Here is a 25,461-nt window from a genome sequence, read left to right as displayed (position 1 = left end):
CTACCAATTGAGTTTTCTAAGAACGTAGCTGTCTCATGTTTCCCTATGTGGGAATTAACAAGCCCCCTAAACATCTAAGGAATGAGCTTCCCACCTCCTACCTCTTCTACCTCCTGATTGCTCTAAAGTGCTGTCTAAAGAGTACCCCGCTCCCAGCACCCTCAGCCCAGAGACCCAAGACTACCCTTCTGTCACTGACATTCTCTGCGTATTTTGGACAACTGCTTGTGCTAAGTTCAGCCACGTTTAATACTTAGTTTTAACAAATGAATACAAAGGCATTCAGAGGAGGTCTGAGACAGAGATCAGCACAATGGATGTTGTGAGAAATAAGGCCCTAAAAAGCTTCACAGGCAGAATGATATGAACTGGCCACAAAGACCAGGAGCTGTGCAAGGGCAGAAGCTGTGGGACAGAGGAGCGTGAGGCAACAGCCTAGACATCGCACATGCACATGTTGCCTTGTCCTCACCTGCATACAATTGGTGAACATGACGCACACAGACATCAGCTTGGAGAAAACCTTCAGCAGCTCAGGGTTGGTCAGCATGCAGTCCTTCAGGCAGTTGTCAAGGAAACTTGTGTGGTGGCCAAGGACATCGTCAATGTTAGAGGCCTGCAAACAAAGGCCCGAGACTTCACTAAAGATACTGGGCGTGTGGTTTTCAGTTCTATTGCCTGGACACTGCCATTGTCTCAATGGGCCTGTGATTTCTTAGAGACTACTTGTCTCTCTCCCTTCTTTCTCTGTCTCCTCTTTCTCATGAACACGGGCAGCAAGCAGGCAGATGGGCAGCTGTGGACATTTTTGTGGCTGTCATGACACCTAGCTACATATGATGGTGCTATGAAATGCACTCTGGCTGGGAAAGAGCCTTTCCGATGCTATAACTTATAGAGGAGAAACTCACAGATTTCAGGTTTTTCTCCAGGATGTGCCAGGTCGGTTCCATCACTTCAAACATCATGTAGTACTGAATATTCTGGACAAAGTTGAGCATTCGCTGCCGCAAAGTGAAAGCACCAGCAAACCTGAGTGCATAAGAAACAGGTACTGAGGAGGTAATGCAGACTCAGCACAAAACACGTGTAACGCTTAATGATGGCTTCCATCCTCTACTCCACAGCAGAGCGGACTCTCATGACCCTAGCTCTTGTATGCTGATAGTTCAGACACAGGGTCAAATGATATTAACAAGATGTTACAGTGCTGAGGTCTGAGGACACCCATTCCCACCTCTGGCTTCATCAGGGTGTCACATAAATGTCCTACCCAGTACAACTCTTATTCCCCTGCATGCTGAAAAGGGAGCGCCAACTAGCCATACCATGGAGACATAGAGCAGGATCTGCAGCTAACTACACCACCCAGAGCAGATGTGGAGGTTTGAATGACATGTTCCCAGTTGGTGGCTGTTTGGAGAGGCTTAGGATGTGTAGCCTTGTTGTAAGAAGTATGTTACTGGGGGTAGACTTTGAGGTTTCAAAAGACTAGCAGCATTTGCAAACTCTCACTACCTCCTGCTTCTCTTCAAGCCGTGAGCTCTGAGCTGCTGTTCCAGCTGCCATTTCTGCCCGCTGGCTGCCATGTTCCTTGCCATGGTGGTGATGGACTCTCATCCCTTGGGAACCACGAGTCCAAAATAAACTTCCTTTCATGCCTTGTCTTGGTTTGGTGTTTCATCACAGCAGTAGAAAAGTAGCTAAGATGTCAATCTTTTCCCCAGATCTAGTCCCTTTTTAATTATATGTATGTGTGGTGTGTATGCAACATCCCAACATGAATGCAAATGCCCACAGAAGCTAGAAGAGGATCCTTTGAAGCTGGAGTTACAGGTATGAGTGAGCTGTTCAGTGTGGGTACAAGGAGTAAAACTTTGGCCATTTCCAAGAGTATTGCATGCTCTTAACCCCTGAGCCACCTCTCCAGTTTCCTGAGACAAATTCTTAATAAATGTTACCCTCAAACTTTCTTTTAAACATCAGCCAGCTCCACACGCTAGTGTACAAAAGGTCACTAGAGCACTTCCTAGTACTTACTGCCCTATGGACTCAGGAAGAGGGAATACAGGGAGGGGCTTGTGTGCTGTAGACAGAGCCTAGAAGTCAGGCCTATGAGGATCTGGACAGCGAGTATATAGCTAGTGGGAAAGTCATGAAAATGGATAAGCTAGAAGGGACTTCAAACAGCGCTTTCAAAGACCCAGAAGGCAGAGCTGCTTCTCTTAGAATGTAAGAGGGCAAAACAGACACACCACTTCGCAGAGTGCAACGCATACTGCTTGGCTGTCTTGTTGCTGATCCAGACACTGCAGAGCTGCCTTTCCACGTGCTTGCAGTAGAACATGTGTCGGAAGAGCATCTGGTAGCGGGTGAGTGCCTTCCTGCAAAGAGGGGCATGTCAGGAATCTGGACAAAGTATCCTGTACTTCTGACTGTCTACAGGTTGGCACCAACAGACAGCAAGAACAACCCAGCATTCTGCAGACAGTTCTGGCTCCCACCCACCCCCTGTACTGAGCTGAAAATGCACCAAGTTTCTTAATACTAGTTAATAGAGGTTAAATACCAATTGAAAACCCTTAACTGAAAGGTCAGGGTATAGCTCAGTGGTCAGCACTTGCCTGACCATAAATGCCTGGGTCACATAGGCCTCACCTGTTAATAATCAATGACAAGGGCCACTTGACCATGTAGTCAAAGGAGAAGGCCTCCAGACCACTCAGTGTGAGCTCTGTGGGGTCAGCATGGGTCATTGCCTTCTCCTGCTTGGTCTCGATGGCCAGAACCCGCAAAAGCTGAGTGATAAGGTCATGAGGCATCAGGTCAATCTGGGGAAGTAAAAGAAAAGATGTACACAAAATTGTCTTAGACCTTACCTATCCGTGAATGAAGCTGGGAAGCAAGAAACTTTCTTAAAGCTAACCACCCACTGATAACCGTTATTTAAAAAAATAGGTCAGAACCAGAAATAGAGGTCCATGCCTTTAATCCCAACACTTGGGAGACAGAGGCAGGCAGACCTATGTGAGTTCAAGGCCAGTCTGGTATACATAGTGAGTTCCAAGGCAACCAGAGCTATGTAGAGACCCTGCTCCAAAAGAAAAGGTTAGGTTGGAATGTATGCTGTGCACTGGTGAGCACTTGCCTGGCATGGGTAAGTTCTATCCCCAGCACCACACAGGAAAAAAATTAGATCAAAGCACCTTCCATTAAAATGAAAGAGAAGATTAAGGAAACTTGCTTTTTATAAACTTATTTTTATATTTTGTGTATCTGTGAGTATTTGTATGTAAGTAAAATGTGTACATCTGGTGCCTATGGAGGTAAGAAGAGAGCATCAGAGACTGGAACCAAAGATACAAGCTACTCAATTTAGGAGCTGGGAACCAAACCCAGGTCCTCTGCAAAAGCAGCCAACACTTTTGTGCTAGTTTTGTTAAACTGATACAAACGAGACTCATTTGGAAAAAGAGAATCTCAAGAAAATGCCCTTAATTTGCCTACAGGTAGGTCTGCAGTGCGTTTTCTTTCTTTTTTAAAAAAGATTTATTTTATATATATGAAAGTACACTGTAGCTGTCTTCAGACACACCAAAAGAGGGCATTGGATCCCATTACAAATGGTTGTGAGCCACCATGTGGTTGCTGGGTATTGAACTCAGGACCTCTGGAAGAGTAGTCAGTGCTCTTAACCACTGAGCCCTCTCTCCAGTCCCCTGCAGTGCATTTTCTTAATTAGTGACTGATGTGGAATTACCCAGGCTAATGTGGGTGGTAACACCCTTGGACTGTTAGTCTTAGGTTTTATAAGAAAGCAGGCTGAGTAAGCCATGAGGTCCAAGGCAGTAAGAAGCACTCCTCTGTGGCCTGTTCACCAGCTCCTGCCTCTGGACCCATTTGATGGAGTGTGATGTGGAACCGTAACCTAAAATAAACCCATCCCAAGCTGCTTTTGGTCACTGTGTTATCGTAGCAATAGAAACCTAGATAGCTTTGAAAGACTAACCCATTTCTCCAGACTTCAAAATAACATTTTAAATGTTTCTGTTGTTACTATGATGAGGAATCAAAGGAGAAACTGAATAAATCTTAAGAGTAAAGACCTTTTATTTTATCTGTGAAGTTGAAGCATACTTGGTGAGATACATGACAGTAATTATTATGGACAAACAGTACTGTCTACATTAACAACTAAATACTTATTAGAGCCAACCACATGTCCGTTTGGTAAAGGCTCCTATAAGACATAAATATATGTCCCAAAAGACACAAAATGTAAAAGACAAGAAAAAACAAAGCATAAAGAATAAAGGAAGAAGCACAAAGACCTCCTGAAGGAAGCAAATGCTCACCACCTCTGAACAGTCAGGAAAGTGGAGAGCAGTCCAATTCTGCTTGTCAAAGAGCACAGATGAGGACATCGGTGAGCAGACATGACTCTCATTTGCCCCACAGCCAGCACCTGAGGTGGTTCTTGTGTGGTCCACCTGCATGATCAGACTACAGACTGCCACTAGGAATAGTGTGCCCTATACAATTACTCCTGCACTTAAGAGATCCAGAAATATATGAAGTGAAGAACAGAAATGCAAGAAAAACAAAGTCCTATGAGAACAGTGGAGCCTCAGCCTCACTCTCAGTAATAGATGGAAGCTGATAGATGCACAGTAACAGATGCACAGCACTGAGAACCATCCAAGACCTGCCAAGCAGAGGAAGAACCCATGTAGAATCCCAGGACCATCATGATACATTATAAAACTTCCATTAAACAGTGAAGTTAAAACTAAGTAACAGTGCTGGAGATGTGCTCTTCCCGGGAACCCAGGTTCAGTTCCCAGCACCACACAGTGGCCCACAACTGCCTGGAGCTCCAGTTCTCAGAATCCATTCCTTCCTCTGTCCTCCACGGGCACTGTGCACATGTGCTGCATGAGTACACGTGCAGGCAAAATACCCACACGTATAAAATAAAACAAAAATTAAAAACAAAACTCTTAAGCAACAGAAGAAAACACTGAACATTAACAATTAAATGGAAACAAATCACTAAAGAAGAAATCACAGAATCTCTTGAAACAAGTGAAAATAAAGCATGCTAAAATAACCTAACTTCAAAATTCAGGAAACTATGAGCAGAAAGTAAGCCCAAAGCTAACAGGAACAACAAGTTGATAGAAACAAAGAAGAGAAAGGAAGAAATAAATATAAGGAATAAAGTAATAAAACCAAGACTGAGTTCTTAAAAACATCAGTGGAACTGACAGCTTTCAGTTACATGAAAGAGAAAAGACAAAGCCCTGGACTCAGATGAAAGTGGAGCTCTTCCTGCTAGCCCAAGAAACCGTAATAGCTCTCTCACTGCACAACAGCAAACACGCACCCTGCTGATGGCAACAGAAACATAGTGGTGGCCAGGATGAAGTCTGGAGCAAGCGTTATAGAAGCCCTCAACCTGCATGAAATGAAGGCTTGATGCAGGATCTCCCAGAGAAATGAGCCCAGGGACAGACTGAGTAACTCACACCACTTCCCAAACCTGAGAACACAAAAGCATCCGTCACCTACACTCTGTGAGAGGTCAGCCTAATCTGACACCGACATGGAGCAAACTCACAGGGAAAGTACAAAGCAGTGTCTCCTGTGAGACCGGACACAAACTTCACATCAAAATGCTTGCAAGCCAGTGCTCTCTGAAGTAGGATACCTTGATTGGGCCGGGCAATGTGTTCACTCCAGTGTTAGGATGCAAGGCGCCATGACGGCAAGCAGCGCACTCACCTTGAGGTCGTCTTTGAAGGGGTCAGTGTTGGCAGTGCTCATGCGCAGGGCCAGCTCCAACAGCGCCTCCAGGCGTGTGGGTGTAATGTCCTCCACTGGCTTCCTGAGCTCCTCCTCAGTCAGGTCCATGAAGTGCACAAAGAAGTCCCCCTGGTCCATCAGGAAGTAGCGCTTGATGGACCTGTGCCAGGGTTGTTGTGAACATATAACCTGATCCCTGCCTTCAACATACAAGGTAGAGGTTTGAGACATGGAGCTGCTCTGCTCAGGCCTGGCAGGGGAGGGGCTGACAGCAAGGAGCAGAGAGACCTGTTGCATGGTCTGAGAATTAGAGAACTGAGTCCCTGCCACCTCACACTGAGGCTGCAGAGAGCCTGCATAGAGGTAAAAATGTAGTTGCTAAGAGAAACATTCTACTTTCAGCCCCATGGATACAAAGTGAAGTCCAACCTCAAGTGGGCCACCAGCTCCTTCTCCTCCATGAGGAAGTCCAGCAGCACTTTGCTGGCGTAATTGAACGCCGTCTCAATCTGCTCCACATAAGCCCGCTCTTTGAGGGTATAGATGATCTCTTTGGCTACAGGACAGGTGACATCATGACCACATTCTCTGACCACATTTAGGTATTTTCCTGAAACAAAGGAAAAAAGGAAGGCGGATCCAGTATCCCTGTACGTGTTGAGTCTCAGGCCTAGACCTTTATGACCACAATCAAACATGAGGAAGTATGCCAGACACGAGGTACAATTTGTTTCCTGGAAAGATTGTGCAATGGTTCTTCAGGTCTGTTTTTTATAGGAAGGATTCTGAAAAGCCTCAAGAGCTATATTGCTAAATAATCTCCTAGCCCTTTCTGATTCTGTTCAGCTTTCAGAGCAGAGCATGTATGTCAAGGCCTCAAGGATTTGCCTAATCTCTACATCAGCCCCTAACCTTTGCAATGAAACTAAAAGATGCAGCTGGCCTGGAAGGTGTGGGTTCCTCATGGCTTTTGTTGCTATGTGATGGAGTTTTAGGTGTAAAATCCCAAGATAGAAAGCTATGTCTGAGGCAGACAGCTTCCTGACTAGGGGGCAGAATAAAGTGATGAAAAATTAGCAACAACCAGTGTCTAGCAGCTCAGAGTAGTAGACCATTCCCAGCTAAGCCATCTTCAGGGGCAGAGGGGCTGTAAGGCTGTGATGACCCATGGGTCCCATGATGCAGCATCAAGAGGCCACTGACTTCCTTGGAGAGTGGTCCAAGCAGTAGTCACCTGTGCTGAGGATCTTGCCTGCTACCTTCTGCAGGAAGGATGGGATTTGCTGTGGCAGCACAGTGTAGCGCTGGTCCCAGTACTTGTCATTGTAGTCCTCCTGTATCTTCTCCTTCCGCAGCTCATGCTCCTCCACCATGAACTCACTGGAAGTCACACAGTATTTCAGGCCACTACAGGACAAGCCTGGACAACGTTGGGGTGGCCACATACTTCCAAAAACATCCTGCACAACCACTCAACTATGAGCTGAATAAGATAACTCCAGCCTTACTTGGGAGCAGGTGTCTAATTTAAGGCAAAGCTGGGTGGCTTCTTCTCTACTCTTCCATTATGGCCACAGGATAGACACAGAATGACTTGCCCCAGATACATGGGTTTCTCAACAACATAACCAGACCCCTCCCTCAGAGTTTCATGAACCATTTACCTGTGTGGCCAGAAGGAAACTGAACCCCTTATTAGGCTCATCACACCAAATTTTTTTGTTTGGCCCTCCATAAAGAAACACAAGGCCCACCCTATAAGAGCACATGCAAGGCCTGGGTTTCATCCCTAGCACAAGAGAACAGAGTTCTCTATAAACTGATCATTTGCTTTACACATTCAAAGGCACCATGCTGTAGTGGCACACTACTCAACTCCATGAAGTAGTGAGGACACGGGCTCCAGATTTAGACACTGTTGTTCCCCACTTAACAAGATCAAGCTGCTGAAAGGCAGTGAGGGAGTGACACACACTCCTCAGTTCATAGCTGTTGAGATGAGGACTATGTCTGGCATATCCCTTCTCAGAGGCTATGACACAGTGGAGAGTCCAAGTGAAAGGTACCTGGCACCCATAGGTCCTACCTGTATGGGTCATGAATGATGCCCCTATAGATCCACTTCTCCAGGATCTCAAAGTAAGGTGCACTGGCCGCCTTGGTCAGATAGAGGCACAGCTCCTGTGCCTGGCTGTCCCCCGTGTAGTTGAAGCTCCTATCATGGAGAAGGCTCAGCGTCGACCCGCCCACACACTCGCCTTTATCCACTGAGGTAGCTGTGGGCAGAAAGGGATAGCTCAGACTACTAAGCACCCCTGGCAGATAGGACCCCCACAAAGTCAGGTGCCATGCTCAGATGCTAAAGCTATAGTTGTTAATAAGACCTATCCAAAAAAAAAAAAAAAAAAAAAAAAGCCTCCAGGGCTAGCATGGTGGCACAAACCTAAATCTTAACACTTGGGAGGCTGAAGCAAGATAACTGCAAGTTAGAGGCCAGTGCGGACTACACAATTGAGTTTGCTAACTAGTATAGAAAACATAGTAAGACCCTGTTATAAAAAAATAAGAAAAAGGAAGGAAATGCACTGGAGCCTTCCTTTTATAGGTTACTAGGACAAGATATGACAAGAACTTTGTCTTGCAACCATGCCACCAGAGTAATAGACAGAATGGCCCTGCCATGCCTTAGGGAGCCCTCCACCTGCAGCCCCTCTATCAGCAGGTCCTCACCAAGGGAGGCAAGGATGTCGATGGTACGCATGGCTGGCTGGATGTAGAACCAGAGCTTCTGCAGTGACAGGAGGCCCTGCCGGTGCAGCTGTTCCAGCTGTGTGACCAGAATCAGGTATTCCTTTACCAGGGTTCTCATGGCAGCAGCCAAGGCATGGTTCACTTGCCCATATTCAAATGAAGACTTCTCCTCAATGAACCTACAGCAAAGATACATGGGACATTGTTGGGGAAGAGCTAAATTTCCAAACAAAAAATGAGCTACTCCAAGTCCCCTTCTCACCTGGGAGTAAATTACTCACTCCAGTACTTAGTGCCCATGGGACTCTGTGGTATTAAGAGCTGAGTCAAAATAGGGATAGGGAACTCATAGGCTCTTCAAAACTTGTTACAAAATTCACAAGCCAGGAAAGGACTTTATCAGGGAGGTGGCTGGTCACACTGGGGACTCACCTGGTCACGGTAGAGTAGCTGGCAGCCACAGGGAGGATTCTGTTTACTAGCTCCCGGATGGACAGGTCCAGGTTGGGATCCACAAGGAAGGTACGGTTCTGCCTTCCAGCCAAAGGCTGAGCAGTGATGTATCTGCCATCCACACCCACAAGCACATAGAGCAGATCTTCCACCACTGCTGATTCCTGGGAGGCCAAGGGCAATGTACCTGCAAAGCACAGGCAACACTAGAATCTAAGATTCCCCATGCCAACAGCTCTATAGCCTTACTAACCTCCTCTGTAACCCTTGTACACACAAGAATGGAAAGAGGACGTGATTTCCTTTTATGCTTTGAAAATAAAACACATGCCACAGATTGTCTGATCCTCAGTTGGTAGCACTAGTTGGTAGCTCTGGAAAGCTCAGGACATAGGTCATGGCTATAGGAAGCAGGGCACTATGAATTTACCTTGGAAGGTTATACAGAATCTTCCTTGATCTGCTTTCTGTCTACAAGATACAACCTTTCCACCACACTCTACTGACGTGCTGATGCTCTGCCTCAGATGAGGACCCAGAATCAATGGAGTAAAGGATATTATCCAAAACCTAAAACTGTGGCCCCAAAAATCCTTCCTACTTTTAAGTTGTTCTCCAAGTTATTTAGGTCACTACAAGAAAAAGTAACAAATATAGAAAGTTGGTAGCAATAAGTTACATTGTTGCTGTGGTGACTAAACCTGACCAAGTGGTTCTTAGGAACTGGCTTGTGGGAAGAAAGTGGGATGTTTAGAAATACAGGCTGAAGAAGCCTAGAATTTAAGCAAACCTTATAAGCAATTCTTGTGAGCTCAGATGACCAGAATACCATTAGAAATAAAGTGAATGCAGACGTATGAAGTTTCAGATAGGAACAAAGAATGGAAGCCAACAGTTTTAGCAAAGAATTTGTCATTATACTATTTGTACCCTGATAATTTGTGAGTATGAGTCTAAATGTAATAGATCAGTTGAATTTGTGAGGTAGTTTTGAAGCATTCATTCATTTAAACTATGACACGATTATTCCAGGCTCCTTTTATATGGGTTTTACAGTGAGACTCGGGAGGGGAAAAAAAAGCAGAGCATGAAGACTTGAGGAATTTCAGTTCGATTAGAAAAGCCCAAGGAAATCTGGGGCTTAGGGAGGCATGATTTCCGAAGAGATCAGCACCAATAAAAAGAACACAACTAAATGGTGTCTCCAAGTCACAGCAGGACTGATGTACACACACAGAACTCAGAGGCTGTCGCATCATGCAAGAGACCTACACGTGTTCAAACAAGACATGGTCCCAATACTGAAAGGAAAGTAGGCACAAGGTCCCACCCTAATCAAGAAGTAATTTGAAATTGATATTTGTTGGGAGAAGAGAAATCTGTTTTCTCCAATGGAGTGTCACTGGGTTTATCAATGATAGGGCACTCCCCATGTCTAAGACTAGTTGGCCAACACAAAATCAGCTTCAAGAATTTATTTCACTCTTGGCCTCTCTTGCCTCCTGGCTTTCTTGTTCTCCCACCCCTACCCCTCCTCTTCCCCTTCCCTTCCCTGCTCTCCCTCCACGTGCTCATGGCCTGCTTCTACTCCTCTATTCCTCCCCCCCCCCGCCTCTAATACCCTCTTAACTCACCCATGACCTGAATAAACTCTATTCTGTACTAAAAAAAAAAAAAAAAGAATTTATTTCATTTATTTATTTGTTTGTCTTATTGGTATTTTGATTGTTTGCTTTGAATTTCATTTTAACATGAGAGAAAGATAAAGTTGAGTGGGTAGGGAGCTAAGAGGGTCAGGAAGGAGTTTAAGGAGAGAAAACATGATCAAAATATATTGTATAAAAAAATTACCATAAAACAAACAAAAAACTAAACCAAAACCAAAACCAAAAAGCAGCAGCAGCCAGTTGTTAGAGATTATGTTGCCTTGCTTGGGACAATGTCTGCCTGATACTCGGGAGGTCCCAGGCTCAGTCCTTTGGTACGGGAAGCATAAAGCCAACACTTTGCATCCGAATAACAGGAAAGCAGCCCTGTGGATATCTTAAGAACTGGCCAGACCTCAACACCCAGCCTCCTGTCTAGCTAGTCTCTTATGAGTATCACTGTATCTTGGGATTATGTAACTTGTTTTATAGAGGCTCACAGCTAGGAATGTACCTTGAGTTTCAGAGACACTTCTGACTTTGAGAAAAGGTGGAAATATTAAGACTTGGGTACTTTGGAGAGGAACTTGATGTGTCTTATATCATGAAATGGCCATGGACCTCTGAGAGCTAATGACTTGCATAGGAAATGTGTTCCTACATGAATACGTGGTCCCCACCTTGTGGCACCATTTTGGGAGATCCTGGAAACTTTAGGAGATAGGATACAGTTAGACCAAGTGGGTTGGTTAGTAGGGGGTGTGCCTCTCAAGGTTATACCTGGTCCTTAGCTCCGCTCTTGGTCTTTGCTTCCTGTTCACCATAGGGTAAACAGGATCCTTCCACATGTTCTATGTGCCATGATTCTGTCTTGCCAGACCAACAGAGTCAATGACCGTGGACTGACACATTCAAAATCATGAGACCAAAATAATCTTTCCTCCCGTAAGTCATATATGTCAGGTATTAGGTCAGTGTGGTGAGAAAGCTAACCCAGGCTAAATATGCAGCATTTTTCACCACAACTGAGAAAGTCTGTGTAGTTCTCCAATGAAAAGGGTCCTTTAAAAAGACATCACTGGCCAAGCATGGGGACATAAAACTTCAATCCCAACACTCAAGAGGAAGAGGCAGGTAGGTCTCTGAGCGTCTCGGGCAGCATGGTCTACACAGTGAGTTCCAGGACAGCCATAGCTACATACTGAGACCATACATAAAACAAACAAAACTCAAAATAAATGAATAGAACACCACATGTCAAATGCCTAGAAAATGCTTACTTCTATATCAACAGGACAAGATGGTGGTCACAGTTCACCTACTGAGGTGACACTGTCCCAGCCATCCTATCTCAGAATGGTTTTCTCTCCTGTCCCCACATGCCTGACATGTGCTGGTATCATTCAGGGGACAACCTGAGCCTAACAGCATGAGTCACACAACATACCTTTCACTTCATAAAACCTCTTCATTGGCCTTGCATATCCACCATTTGAGAGGGCATAAGTACCACATGCAAAGCTCTTCGTGTGCAGCTTTCTTTCAGCCCCAAGACATCTCTAGCTTATATCCATGCCTTTGAATTCCAAGTTCCATTTCTCACTTTACTCCACTGGCTTTCTCTTTTCAGGTAAAACCACAATTCTAATCTCTGGTTTGTGACAGTTGTTGTGTGTGTGTCGTGAATGGCAGGATCTGACTCTCTGTAAAGGTTATTTCTCAGCCTACCACTCTTAGTTCACCTGCAGTGTAAGTCCTCTGTGGTGAGATAGAGGGGCTCTCCACACCTCAGTATGTGTATCATTACTGAAATGCTGTGAATCATCATGCTTACCCTAATGACTACTGGGAGCTCCTCAATGTCAAGCATGAGTCTGGCAGATACTCTCCAGCTTCTAGTCAACACATGTGCATAGTGGATGCTAGTCCTGTCCTCCTACCAGCATCACGCTGTATTTGGTGTGACAAGGAAGGACGAAGAAGGGGTGACTATCTTCAGTTGAGCTCTGAAGGGGCTGAAGTACACAATGTGTAAATACCTGAGGTAGCAGACCTGGCTTATCTGACTGGTATGCAGGGCCTGAGTGGAAAACAGAGCTCAAGGGCCAGAAGAGGCTAGCCTGGGCAAACTGTCAGGGTTTTGTTGGGGGTAGGGAGGCACGGTTGGGCTATCAGCAGACAGGCTTACCTGAGACTCAGGCCCTGTATTGAAAGTGGGCTCTAGCTATGCCTACAGGAAGTAAGGGAACTACAGGAAGAGGGAAAAGATGAGGCTGTCAAGATCCGTGCCCCTGCTTGAAGCCATGGCCACTGGGATTAAGGTAATGAAACGGAAGACTGGTTGCTTGGGCACACTCATTGCACTTCAATGTTCAACAGCAAGAGGTGTGAGTAAGGTTGCAGGTACAGCAGCAGTGGCCTTAGGTGACATAAAGTTTACCTGGACACTTGAAAGTGGAGATGGAGGAGATAAACCTGGGACTAACCCCAAGGAACAGGGGCAATGGGAAAAGACAGGGAGCTTACTGGAAAGAGTGGTTGGAAGGACAAAGAGAACTAGAGAAATGATGACTCATGGTGCTAAGTGAAGCTGAAGATGGTGAAATCCAATAGGAATGAGTCCTGAGGAACACACACTATGCAGAAAAGTAAGGTCTAAGGTTGAGGCTCTGCCAAGGATGATGATTATGCTGGCCGCAGGAGTCTGTGTGAAAACAGGAGACCAGATAAGGAAGGAAACAGTAACTTCTACCAGGTGACAACTAGGCAAATGCCAACACTGCAAGCAACAAGCCCACGACAAAAAGACAGCTGTCTCTACCATCCCACAAACTTGTAGCAGAATTATGTCTGCTTAGGAACAGGAGAAAACACTCAATTTGTCTAACAACCCTATAAGGTATTTCGAAAGGTGACAGTAGCCATACAGAACTCATGAGCTGTGGCAAGGAACAACACTTCGAGATTCTCTTAAACTGGAGCTGCCATCAAACAGGCAAGAAACCACAATAAGCTGCGCCAATCCAAATGTTCATATTCTGATCTGAAAAGACTCTACAGGTTGCATGTAGTCTGTGGTTTGCCAACACACATCTTAGATTCCTGAGAACCTGCACTGAAACAGCAGTGCTGCTAAATAGACCCAACTTTTAAGCCTTTATGAGTAAGCACAGTACTGATACTTGATGTAGAATGTGGTAATGCCAAATCACTATTCAAGAAAGTGTGTCCTCCTGGCCCTTGTGTCCACACACCCGTGCACAGCCCGGGAAGACCAGCTCCAATTGTCCAAGGCTCTGGCAGGAGGAATTCAAAAACAAGCACTTCAATTCCTCTGGGCTTCAGTGTATCACCCATGGTTTCACAGCTGGCTGGGGCACATGCAAGCAAACAGAGAAACTCCTAGGTGTCAGAAATTCATCACATACCTATAGGCAAAGCTGTGTCTGAGCTCAAGCCCGAACCAATCAGGAAATCTCCAGCCAGTGTTGGTCTCTCATACACCCATGCTGGGAAGACTGGGAGGGGCTGGCCTGAATTTTTTTTGTTCTGTTTGTCTCGAAGCATCTTTCTTGTAAGTTCCAGAGACTAGTAAGGGCATTTTTAAAAAGAAAAACAAAATATACTAAAGTGCAAATAAAACCATGATATCTATGGAAATTAATACATCTTTGGCATAGGAAAAGCCCATCATTTTAGTTCATAGGACATTCAATCTTATTTAAAGAGGAGATGTAGTTCTAACTACTCATAACAACAACTGGGCCAGGCCCTCTCAAGGTCTCTGCCCAATAAGGAACCCACAAGTGTCAGGGCACCAGCTATGGGGGCCATGGGAAAGTATCGGCATTTTACCAAAGTGCTTCAGATCAGAACACAAAGCAGGAAGAGCCTGAATCAACTTTCTTAGCAGTAACTATGTCTAACACCACTTGCTGAGTAAGACAGGGTTAGTACCTGACATATATCCTTACCCTATATCCAACCAAAGGCTACAGGGTATATTCTAGGCCATGCACAGAGTACTTCCTGGGAGATTAACCAGAGGCTGACAAAGCTGGCCACTTTTGAAAGCACCAATGGAGCTTTGCATGCCTGCAGGTCACACAGGACGAGTAGTGTGAAAGCAACGAGAAAGTGGCCACAGGGATATATACCTCAAAGACTGTGCTGTGTCCTCTGTGCTCAGTACACAGAGGTAAGGCTGGGGCACTTCACAGAGCTGGGGCTGTGGAAAGAAGTCTGAGGGTCTCAAAAGCAGGCACATGGTAGCTCTAAGAGGACACTCGAAACTCACAAAATGAACAGTGTGAGGTGGAATAAACCCAAGCAGCAGCAAGTCCAGTGAGAAAAAATAACCTTGAGGAAACAATCTGGTAATTTAAGAAGTTCTACCATGTTGGAAACTCACACATTCCAGGAGTGAACCATGATGTGTGCTGGCTTAGATGTACTGCATGGGGACTGGGCCAGACCCTCACTGCTCTGCTTACCCAGATGAGTCAGAGTTATGAGTAAAGAACACAATCCAGCCTTAGCCTCACTTATGTCTGATTAGTTTTTACTAAGAGTAAACATGTCTGTAGACCATGGTAGATCTGGTACCTGCTGCGGTGTGGAGCCTGTGGCCACACTGCCAAGCTGCTTCCTCAGTTCCTCTAGCTCTTGTGTGGACATCTTAGAGGCTGCAACAGGAATGCTGAAGCTGGTGGTGCTGCTGGCTGCAGCACTAGCTGCAAGTTCAGCTCTTTCCTTTGCATTCTGTTGCAAATACTGAAGTGTCTGAAAACACACAAAACCATGCATTCACATTAAGCCACATAAGCTGTGTTCTCCCACCTTTCATGTCACGGAAACACCAGGGGAAGGAATGCCCACAGCCTTCTTTTAGAGTCAATCCTTAATTTCACCCCCAGCGGACAAACACTCCTTTACATTCTGGCTGAAGCATCACTTCCCTTTATCTGTCTTAGTGCCTGGCATACACCTCTACATTGATGGAAAGTGGGGTTCAATGACTACTCACTGGCTCCACAGTGATATATGACACATGCAGATGTGCCTGCCTCATGCTACAACATCCGTGTTTCCTGGTCTAAGCTCACTCAGAGCCACAGCTCATTATGATTCACTGCTATCTATGGTTTATATATGAAATGCCTTCCCAAAAGAGTCACACCTTAAAGGCTCAGTCCCAGCTGGCGAAGTTACTGAGAGGGAACTGGATCATGAAGACTCTAACTTTATCAATGAATTAACTCATCAGTATACAAACTGAATTTCTTTCCAGCTGCCATGAGGTCAGCAGCTCTGTCACCTCTCTAACAGGCAACTCCCTGCTGTTCCAGCTCCACAGAAAGCAGACTGAAACCATAAACCGACAGAGCTATTTCCCTGTAAGTTTTCAGGTATCCTTCCAGTATGGAAAGGCTCACACTCACCAAACACATGCCTTCAAAGTGTTGCCCTCATGAGGCCCAGCTGCCAATTGGTGAGAACAAAGCAGGACATGCAGAAGTAAATGCACCCCAGGCTCCTTGAGGTAGACAAGCCAGCACTCAGTGGCAACACTGGAGGGTGTTTTCAGTGTCCCCAAAGCAGGTGTGGTGACGCAGATGAGACAGATGCTTACCTCTTTATCTTCCGTGAGTTTTGATAATAGGTACACCAGTGGGTCAAGGTTCCTTGTATTTTTAGATTTCAGTTCATCATATTTCTTTAAAAAGTCCTCAGGTGTTCGAGAAAACTCTGCAATTTTGACCTCAAATCACAAGCACGTAAGTAATTTAATAATGGGAGCAAATCAGATACTAAAAAAAAAATCTTCAAGAAAATGAAACACACACACAAAAATAAACCAAACATGAAGAAACTGAGTTAAATAACCACATCTCCAAAATAAACATCGAGCTAACGGTCCATCGAAGCCAGCCTCTCTTCATCTGTAATTTCTCAGTTGCACGCCCACAGGCCTAGGAGCACTCACAGATCTTCTGCAAGCTCATGCATCCTTTCACGCCTTGAGCTCACCACCGCCTGCACCAGCTCAGGGTGGGTGTTTCACTCAATTCTTACCTGAGCCACGCTCCATCCAATTCATCTACTGTACTGGTGCCATTATTATGTTCTTTACATAACTGAAGCACCACAATGCCTGTTTTGCTTTAACTTTTTAAAAAAAAGATTTATTTTATGTGTCTGAGTGTTTTGCTTACATGTATGTTCATGCAGAGCCCGCAGAGACCATAAAAGGGCATCAGATTCCCTTGAAATAGAGTTACAGGTGGTTATGAGCCACCATAAGAGGAGCTGGAAACTGAACCAAGTCTCTGCAAGAGCTGCAAAAAGTGTTCTTAACCACTGAGCCTTCTCTAGCATCTATGTTTTTAGGTCTAAAAACAATCATATTTTTAGTCGATTTCAAATTCAAAGACACCTTTTGTTAAAGATGTATGATCAAGAATTAATAATGCTTGAGCCAGGTGTGGTGTGGCACACACTTTTAATTCTAGTACTCAGGAGACAGATCTTTGTGATTTCAAGGCAGCCTGGTCTTACATATCTACATAGTGTGTTTCAGACCAGAGAAAAGGGAAGAAAGCAAGAAAAAAAAAATCCAAACCATGAAATTCCAATGTGATTAATACCAGTAACCTCCCTTTTCCTACCCAGTAATTCTTGCATATAAGAAGTCTCCTCTAGGGAAGAGGGGAGGACTGTGTAATTCAGACTTTGAGGCTACTCTGCCTGTCTCTCTGGACATATACTGATTCATCTATATAATGGGGTAAAGACAGGACCTATTTCGAGGAACCAGAAGCTAGCAGAGCACAGTGAATGCCAGTTTCAAAGGAGGCACCCACCAGGTGCTGCTGGCCCAGCATTAGCCTCGCTGGGGCTACCAAAGACAGGCCCCCAACCCCACAGCTCTAGGATAAGTAAGTACCCACACTCATGGCCCTGCACCTATAGGCTTCTATGGTCCTGTATCAGAAGTAGGTGCTCACCTTGGCACTGTGGGCAGAGACTGTGGTTGTAACATATGGTGTCCGGTTCTTCTGCAGCAGGTCAATGTAGACCTCAGCCCCATCTCCACCATGGATTCGTAGCAGGCTGAGCAGCTCATTGACATCATGGTGAATCCGAAATTCACTCATAGTTTAGCTCTGAGACACCAACATAACAATGTTTTCCTGAAGGCAGAAAGAAAGCTGTTTATAAGTGTTCTTGACTGATTCAAGCCTTTGTCAACAAGGCCATTGCCAAAACTATGTCAACCACCAGCCTTTCCCTTGCCCTGGCAGGTTGATCTATCAAAACCCTGCTGGTACCTTGCCAGGCATCATCACTGTGCCGTACCCGTATCCACAGAACTTTTAATTGTTTCCAGGCTCACACCAGCACTTAAGGAGCCAGTTATGCCAGGCAAATCACTGAAATGGACCCCACACGCCTGCTTCAGTCCATCGGCATGTGACCATGGGCCACCAAGGGGCAGATACAATGATCATGCCCTTGAGGGAGCTTGTACAAGCCAAGATTACTGTCTCTGATCAGACGTATTAAAGCCTCCCACTCCTAAGGCCATACCCAGTTCTTAAACCATAAACTGCTAGGTGGTATCTCCGTCCACACACTTGTATGGCATACTTTTTGTACTCTAAAACCTTCAATGCTTCCTTTTCTGGTCCAAGCCTGGCTACATACAAAGGCATTTTAGGTAAGTAAGATTTCTAAATATGCCAGCTTTTACTGAATCTCTGACCAGGACCAGTTAGTTATACTTGTTAGGGTCTAGACACTGGCCACAAATAGTGGAGATCAAGACAGCTTCTGAGCCTGCAACCCCAGAAACTGAGGGGCTGTGATGGTTTATATATGCTCTGCCCAGGGACTATCTGAAGGTGTGGCCCTGTTGGAGTAGGTGTGACACTGTAGGTGTGGACTTTAAGACCCTCATCCTAGTTGCCTGGAAGTCAGTATTCTGCTAGCAGCCTTCAGATGAAGATGTAGAACTCTCAGCTCAGACTGCACCATGTCTGCCTGGATGCTGCCATGCTCCCACCTTGATGATAATGAACTGAACCTCTGAACCTGTAAGCCAGCCCCAATTAAACGTTGTTCTTTATAAGATTTGCCTTGGCCATGGTGTCTGTTCACAGCAGTAAAGCTCTAACTAAGACAGGGACTAAGGCAAGACGATCACAGTCAAGACCAGACTGGGACACACAGCCAAAACCTGTCTAAAAATCAAACAGAACTGTATTTATGTCCAAGAAAATGTGTAAATCCTCAGATACCACTCTTTGCCATGCATTAATCCAAGGAGCCTGCCATGCTTCATGCTTTTCTCATCTCTAAATAGTAGCTTCCTTTAATCCTTTAGATATGTCCCAGGAGACAGAGCTAAACTTTTGGTTGTCATAACAACTGAAAAGACACTCTTGGCAATTACCTGGCAAGGGACAGGGATGGTAATGTCAACACAACTGTCCTACATACAAGAAGACAAAGTTACAGTTGAAAGGCACAACTGTAAAGAAGTCTGATTGCCTCTTAACACCCCTTAATCTCTATTAATCACCACAGATGTCCTAGAGCAAACACAACTTATTTAGCGAGTCTGGCATAACCAATCACAAGCGAGTCAAGTGCATACTTTCAACGGCCAGTGATTAAAACAAAGCTGAGATAGAAGTAGAGAGGTATGAAGAGAGATTCTGGAGCAGGGGTTCTCAACCTGTGGGATAAGACCCCACAACTCTTTTGAAGGCATCCCGTGTCAGACATCTTACATATCAAATACTTACAGTAGTAATGACATAATTTTATGGTTGGGGGGGGTCGCACAATGTGAAGAGTTGCATTCAAGGGTGGAGGCATTAGGAAGGCTGAGAACCACTACAGGCTCCTGGATAACAGTACAAACCAGCCTGTGCTGGTTGTTTTTTTGTACACTTGACAAAAACCTACACATATCTGGGAAGATGGGATCTCAGCTGAGAAACTGTCTATCAGATTAGCCTGTACATAGCCTATGGGGCATTTCTTTCATTGATGACTAACAGGGGAGGGCCTGGATTACTTTGGGGGGGGTGCTGCCCTCTGAGCTAGAAAGCAGGCTGGTTTGAGGTAGTGACACTCAATCTTTAATCCTCATCACTTAGGAAGTACAGACAGGTAGGTAGATCTCCTAGTTTAAGGTCAGTCTAGTCTACAAAGCAAGTTCCAGAACAGCCAGGGCTACACGGTGAAATCCTGTCTCGAAAAACAAACAAAGGCCCCAAACAAAACACCTAACCAAGACATGACCTGTCAAAACATTTTATAATTTGCAAAAATGTCAAGAATCCAAATGTTTTCACTGAGACGGAAGAGAGATATCACTCCTAGCCCATAAGCAGCTGTCTAGAGACATATCAGAAACTTTCATCTCCAGAGCCTAATGACAAAAAGTTTTCTTCCTTCTTCCCTCCCTCTTTCTCTTCTTCTCCCTCCCCCCCTTCCACTTTGCCAGCCCCCTCGTTGGGAGGAAGGTTTTACTGTAAATAAGAAAGAAAATATCCAGAGACATCTGGGAAGGTCCAGAACATAGAGAATGAGAAACAGACTGGGCAAGGCCTGGGCTGAGAGAGAAGGTTGAATAGCCCCAAAGGTTTTCATTTGTATCTGTTAAAACAGTAGTGTTCCATCTTTGTTGATGTTACATTCATACAGGAAAGCCTTATTTTGGGAGAGGAGCAAAGTTAAAGCACCCCAAAGTATCTGCTGCATGTTTCAATCGTCTTTCTATTTAGGTCAGGGTTTCTTCCCATACCTGACTCTATTGCAGCGGGCCCTGACCCTTTCACCCCAGAACCTGCAGCAAATGCAGAAGACCCGCGGGACAGCACCGCAGTCACTGCGAGACTGTCATGAGTGAAGGGTCACACAAACCACGAACTTCCCAAGACCTCTGCCTCCGGTTGGACGCCTGGAGAGGACAGAAACAGCCAGAGGCTGTCGTACCGTGGAGCTGCGGGGCAAGCCCTCACTGGCAGATGGAACCGCCGGTCGCAGAGGCCCAAGAGAATCAGGCTCTTCACCGCTGCAGGCCAGCCTGGCTCCCGTTCTCGATCCTGCGCCCCGCTCCAGCCCCGCCCTTCTCCAGCCGGTTCCCGCCACAACACAGACACAGCCCAGACTCACCTCCGCGCGTCGCGTTCCGCCCCGCGGGGTCGCCACAGGAAGTTAATAGACGTCACGTCCGTCACCACCCCTCCGACGGTGGCCGAAGGGCTGCGCCAGCCGCGGTGATGTTGCTTCCCCCTACACTATATTCCCGCCTGGCCGGGGAGCCCGGGGCAGCCGAACCGCTGCCCGTGGAGCGCAACCCTGCGGCTGGGGAGGCACCCTTCCGATTCGCGCCGCGTACCGTGCGCTTCCCGCGGGATCACGAATTCTTCGAGGTACGTGAGAACCCGGGCGGAAGACCTCCTGAGCCTCACAGGGCGGGGCCTAGGTCAGGACTGCCGCCGTGGGCGGGGCTTGTGGGGCGGGGCCTGTGGGCAGGACCAAGGGGCTGGACACATTTCTATGAGTTGGGGCGTGGCTCAAAGCTGTAGGGCGGGGCTTCGAGACTCGAGTCCACCCACGGCTATTGGCGCGTGTCTTCTGTAGGATGGGGATGTGCAGCGGCACCTGTACTTGCAGGACATGCTCACGCAAGTTTCTGAGACGCCGGAAAAATCCATGTGAGCAGCTTGGCTTCGAGGCCTTACTCGGCTTGCTAGCGCTATCCTGATTCCTCCTCTCGTCCACTTACACCCCGGGACTCCTACCCCTCCCAGATGACACCAGAGTAGCATCCGCTTAGCACCCTGCCCACACACGAGCATGGCTTGATTGGACCTTTCCTTCCCTACTTTATTAGTAAGGTTTGGGGTGGCACAAAAAGTGTTGTACTAGTTTCAGGCTCAGCTGGAGTCTGGGTAGGAAGTCCCGCCGGAATTCCTGTCTTGGGATAGTTGGGGGGAGGAGGAGACATTCTTCCAAGAGACACACCTCCTTTCCCAGGGTGCCTGAGTTCACCTGTCAGGTGGCTGGCTGTTGCCAAGTGTTTGCCGCCTTAGAAGACTACCAGCACCACTACCACATGATGCATGGAAACACCTGCTCCTTCTGCAACCGTGCCTTCCCCTCTGGGCATTTGCTGGATGTCCACATCCTGGAATGGCACGACTCTCTGTTTCAGATCCTGGCCCAGAGGCAAGACATGGTGGGTGTTGGCTCCACTGGGCATATCTGCAGTGGTGACTGGGATCAGGACTTAGGGCAGGGTGAGAGTGGAGGTGACACTTTCTTCTTTGTAGTACCAGTGCTTGGTTGAAAGCTGCCCAGAGAAGTTCAAGACCAGCCAAGACCGGAAGGATCACATGGTGAGGCTACACCTGTACCCTGCGGATTTCCGATTTGATAAGCCCAAGACAAACAGAGGGTACGTAAGAGACCCAGCTGTGACTGTCCCCAGTCTTAAGCCTGGGAACAGACACTAGTCAAACCTTAGTTTTTATATGCAGGTAGCTGAAGCTCTGGACAGTGAGTTAGTATACTTGGGTTATACATTGGTGGAGTCAGGAGGGCACTAACTGAGAACAGAGGGTGAGGTGCTTGTGCTGGCCTGGAGTCTTTCATGCCCCTCTGACACTACCAGCAAGGCACTTGGAACTGTCCCAAGTGTCTGTGCTCTTCACATTTCTCCCATGGAACCCTCTATGGTTTTTTGGGTTGTTTTGTTTTTTAGTCTCTGCTTACTTTTTTTTTTTTTTTTTTTTTTTACTTTAACTCCATTTATTTTATGCTGAATTTATTCCCGTGCCATGAGCTTTTGCTTCTTCAGTTTCTTCTGGGATATCTTTTTCTTCTGTGCAACCTCCTCTTCTGGCTTTGGAACAATCTGTTCCTTCTCAGTGAGGATCATCTCACTGTGGCAGGGGGAGCTCACGTATGGGTTAATCCTGCCATGAGCTCTGTAGGTTCGCCGGCGCATCTTAGGTGCCTTGTTCACCTGGATGTGTTCAATGACCAGAGAATCTACATCTAAACCCTTAGGTTCAGCATTACTCTCTGCATTCTTAAGCATGTGCAGCAAAAACTCAGCACTCTTTTTTTGGCCACCGTCCCTGTGTTCAGCCCCACTGTTTGGTGTGGGTGCACCTACCAACGCCACCATTATAATGCTGGAATGGCACACATTGCTTCTTTAAAGTGACATCCTTCAGATACTTGGTGGCTTTACGGATATGCATACCCTTGATTGCCTGGGCAGTTTCTCGGGTGTTCTTAAAATGAACACGAAGGTTTGAACCTCTGGATTTGCATGATTTTGTGAGGTTTTCTGGGTCAAGGGAGTAGTGAACCATCTTTACAGGTCACCTCTGGGCGCTTACAGGAAGAGCTCTGCTTACTTTTATAAACTTGTCAACAAAGCTGTCTATTAGCATGGCTGTTTAGACTGCCTGGAGAAAAGTAATTCCTGGAATAACTTTTAGAGTAATGCTTTTTTGCTTCCTTAAAAAAAAATAAATGATTTCTTCCCATGACCTTCCATAATTGTTAGACATTGCATCGACTGGGAGACAGCTCATTCTGTGAAGTGCATTAGTTTGAGGGTCACTCCCTAGCGCCAACCTAAAAATGCCAAGTGTGGTGTGCACATTCAGTACTAGCACCATGGACGTGAAGACAAGTTTCTGGAGTGAGGCCAGCCAGCTTAGCCTAATCTGTGAGCTCTGGGTCCCAGTGAGAGACCTCATCTCAACATGGTGGATGTTCCTAGGAAATGGTACCTGAGGTTGGCTTCTGTCCTGTATATATAAACGTACACTATACACATGCATATATATATACCTAAGCACACACACAAAATAAATAGATACAATTTGCAGGAATTGGAGTCTATTTTCTTCAAACAGTGCACCTTTCTGTGTAAAATAGTTGCCGAGCCCATTCCATTGTAGAAGGCTTCATGAGAATCTGAGTCTTCAATATGTCTTGACTTCTGCAGAGCTGGATTAGCTCATTGCTAGTCGTGGCGAAAATCTGTGTTATCTAGTTAATTTTAGTAAATCTCTACCTCACTGAAAGACATTTGGGGACTGGGGATATGACTCTGTAGAGTTTGGTTCCCAGTATCCACCTCACATGGTTCATAACTGCTTGTAATTTCAGTTGGATCCCTCCAAGGGAAAAACCCTAGTTGGGGCTAAGTGTGGTACATGCCTTAAATTCCAGTAGTTGGAAAACAGAGACAGGCAAATCTCAGTTTAGAGGCCAGCCTGGTCTACATACCAAGTTCCTCACCTTTTGGCTGGGGGAGGGGGAGTTGAAGGTAGGGGAGATTGGCTCTGAATAAATGCTGTGTAGCCTTGGCTCACCTGGAACTCACTTTGTAGACCTGGCTAGCCTCTAGAACGCAGAGATCACCTACTGCACCTGGCTCCAGCTGTCTTTTAAAAAGGGGGAGGAATGAGGATCATTATACTTAAATTTATAAATTATCAGACTTAGTTATATGAACACGAAACCATTGCCATGAAGCCTTCCTCTCTTTGCACTAAAACTACATTTTAACAGCAGACGGTGCTAAAATGGGGCGGGGGGGGGGGGGGGAGGAATTGTGTCTTCCTTGAAAGCTTCGTACAGGGAGCCAGGTAGAAGGAAGCATTGCTCACTGCTGTGCTCTCTGTAGCCCAGCCATGCCAGCTGCCACAGACGCAGCAGCCAGAGCCCTGAGAGATGACAGCGATGCCATGGAGATCTGCTTGGAACCTGCTGCCCCACTTCCCTGCAGGAGGACCTACAGTCACAGGTCTGTGTACATCCTTCTGTGTGTGCTCCGACCCTAGGCGTGAAAGTGGGTGACACTGGGTAGGAAGATGAGTTTCATTGCAGGTGACACCCTAAATGTTCTAGTTTCCTTCCCTTCCTTTGCTTTAGATCCTGGAGCCCAGCATACACACACACACACACACACAACACTGTTATCTCTGTTGGGTGGAGCTGACGAACAGTCTTTCTCAGATCGAGCTAACATCAGCTATTACTTTGGAGAAATTTTTGAACAGTGAGGGTGACAGGCCGGCCCAGGAATCCAAGATGGACATGTACATCACATCCCTCAGTTACTTTCTGCGGCCATCCTCCCACAGTTTTTTGGACCTTGGCCTGTGAGTACCCTGCCTCCTGTAGATAACAAGAAACTAATACCACAGGAACCTCAGCAGGAGCCGACCTTGCTGGCTAATTTCTTCTAAGCAAATGTATGGCAGTACCAGGAAGATATCCCACAGGAAGCAGGTCTGAGACCAGGAGCTGATCCTAGGACCCAAGAGAGCAGATTCTATTTCCTGAGTGTTCCACAGAGCAAAAGGAGAACATTCCAGAATATAAATGTAAAGGAAGTACAGACAAGCTGCTGTTTGTCAAAAAAAATAATGCCATTGTTTAACATGACTACTTTTCTGTTCCAGAATACCTTCTACTGTCTGCTTTGGCCAGGGTGCAGCCAGAGGGTTTAAAAGCTCCAAGAAAAAAAACAAGCACCACTGAAGGACCCTGGCCAGGAAAGCCAGACAGACTTTCAGGGAGTGGTGTGCCAGGGCCTTCCTCTTGCTTCTGGATCAATACCCTGAGCTGGACCCTTGCCACCTCCTTATTTCCATCTCTGGTCACTTGAAACAACCAGTGTGTAGAAACCCAGAGTCTGAAGATTCCAGAAATAACCAGGACACACTGAAGGGGAGGAGAGACCACCTACTTGCTCTGC

General features: G+C 46.2%; 2 protein-coding genes and 1 pseudogene across 5 annotated transcripts in view; 1 reads left to right on the top strand and 2 right to left on the bottom strand.

Moving 5' to 3' along the window:
• TUBGCP2 (tubulin gamma complex component 2) overlaps positions 1-20,979 on the bottom strand; it is a 23,780-nt gene extending 2,801 nt beyond the window's left edge. Inside the window, exons 1-15 of one of the 3 annotated variants that reach the window (XM_080912392.1) lie at positions 20,844-20,979; positions 17,663-17,848; positions 16,288-16,416; positions 15,261-15,437; positions 14,084-14,243; positions 8,989-9,196; positions 8,536-8,735; positions 7,892-8,081; positions 7,040-7,185; positions 6,235-6,415; positions 5,785-5,965; positions 2,659-2,831; positions 2,256-2,384; positions 912-1,032; positions 473-616 (exon numbers count right to left, since the gene is read on the bottom strand). In XM_080912392.1, the coding sequence (XP_080768518.1) occupies positions 473-616; positions 912-1,032; positions 2,256-2,384; positions 2,659-2,831; positions 5,785-5,965; positions 6,235-6,415; positions 7,040-7,185; positions 7,892-8,081; positions 8,536-8,735; positions 8,989-9,196; positions 14,084-14,243; positions 15,261-15,437; positions 16,288-16,416; positions 17,663-17,812 (2,289 nt within the window). In that variant the 5' untranslated portion in view covers positions 17,813-17,848; positions 20,844-20,979. Of the gene's footprint in view, positions 1-472; positions 617-911; positions 1,033-2,255; positions 2,385-2,658; positions 2,832-5,784; positions 5,966-6,234; positions 6,416-7,039; positions 7,186-7,891; positions 8,082-8,535; positions 8,736-8,988; positions 9,197-14,083; positions 14,244-15,260; positions 15,438-16,287; positions 16,417-17,662; positions 17,849-20,663; positions 20,797-20,843 lie in introns of those variants that run through there. The other 2 variants (XM_080912394.1, XM_080912393.1) reach the window with 2 other exon arrangements.
• Positions 20,851-25,461, top strand: ZNF511 (zinc finger protein 511). The gene is made up of 6 exons (XM_080912395.1): positions 20,851-21,103; positions 21,315-21,388; positions 21,711-21,912; positions 22,007-22,131; positions 24,385-24,504; positions 25,166-25,461. Exons 1-6 carry the CDS (start codon positions 20,951-20,953, stop codon positions 25,242-25,244), a joined length of 753 nt encoding a protein of 250 aa, XP_080768521.1. The 5' UTR covers positions 20,851-20,950; the 3' UTR covers positions 25,245-25,461.
• On the bottom strand, positions 22,501-23,056 carry LOC308417231 (large ribosomal subunit protein uL22-like; annotated as a pseudogene). Its single transcript has one exon. The product of its transcript is annotated as a large ribosomal subunit protein uL22-like (transcript).

This window comes from Micromys minutus, assembly GCF_963924665.1.
Source record: "Micromys minutus genome assembly, chromosome: 2".
Taxonomy (NCBI): Eukaryota; Metazoa; Chordata; class Mammalia; order Rodentia; family Muridae; genus Micromys; species Micromys minutus.
Note: the sequence above shows the minus strand (reverse complement) of the source record. Positions and strands in the feature narration are given on the sequence as shown.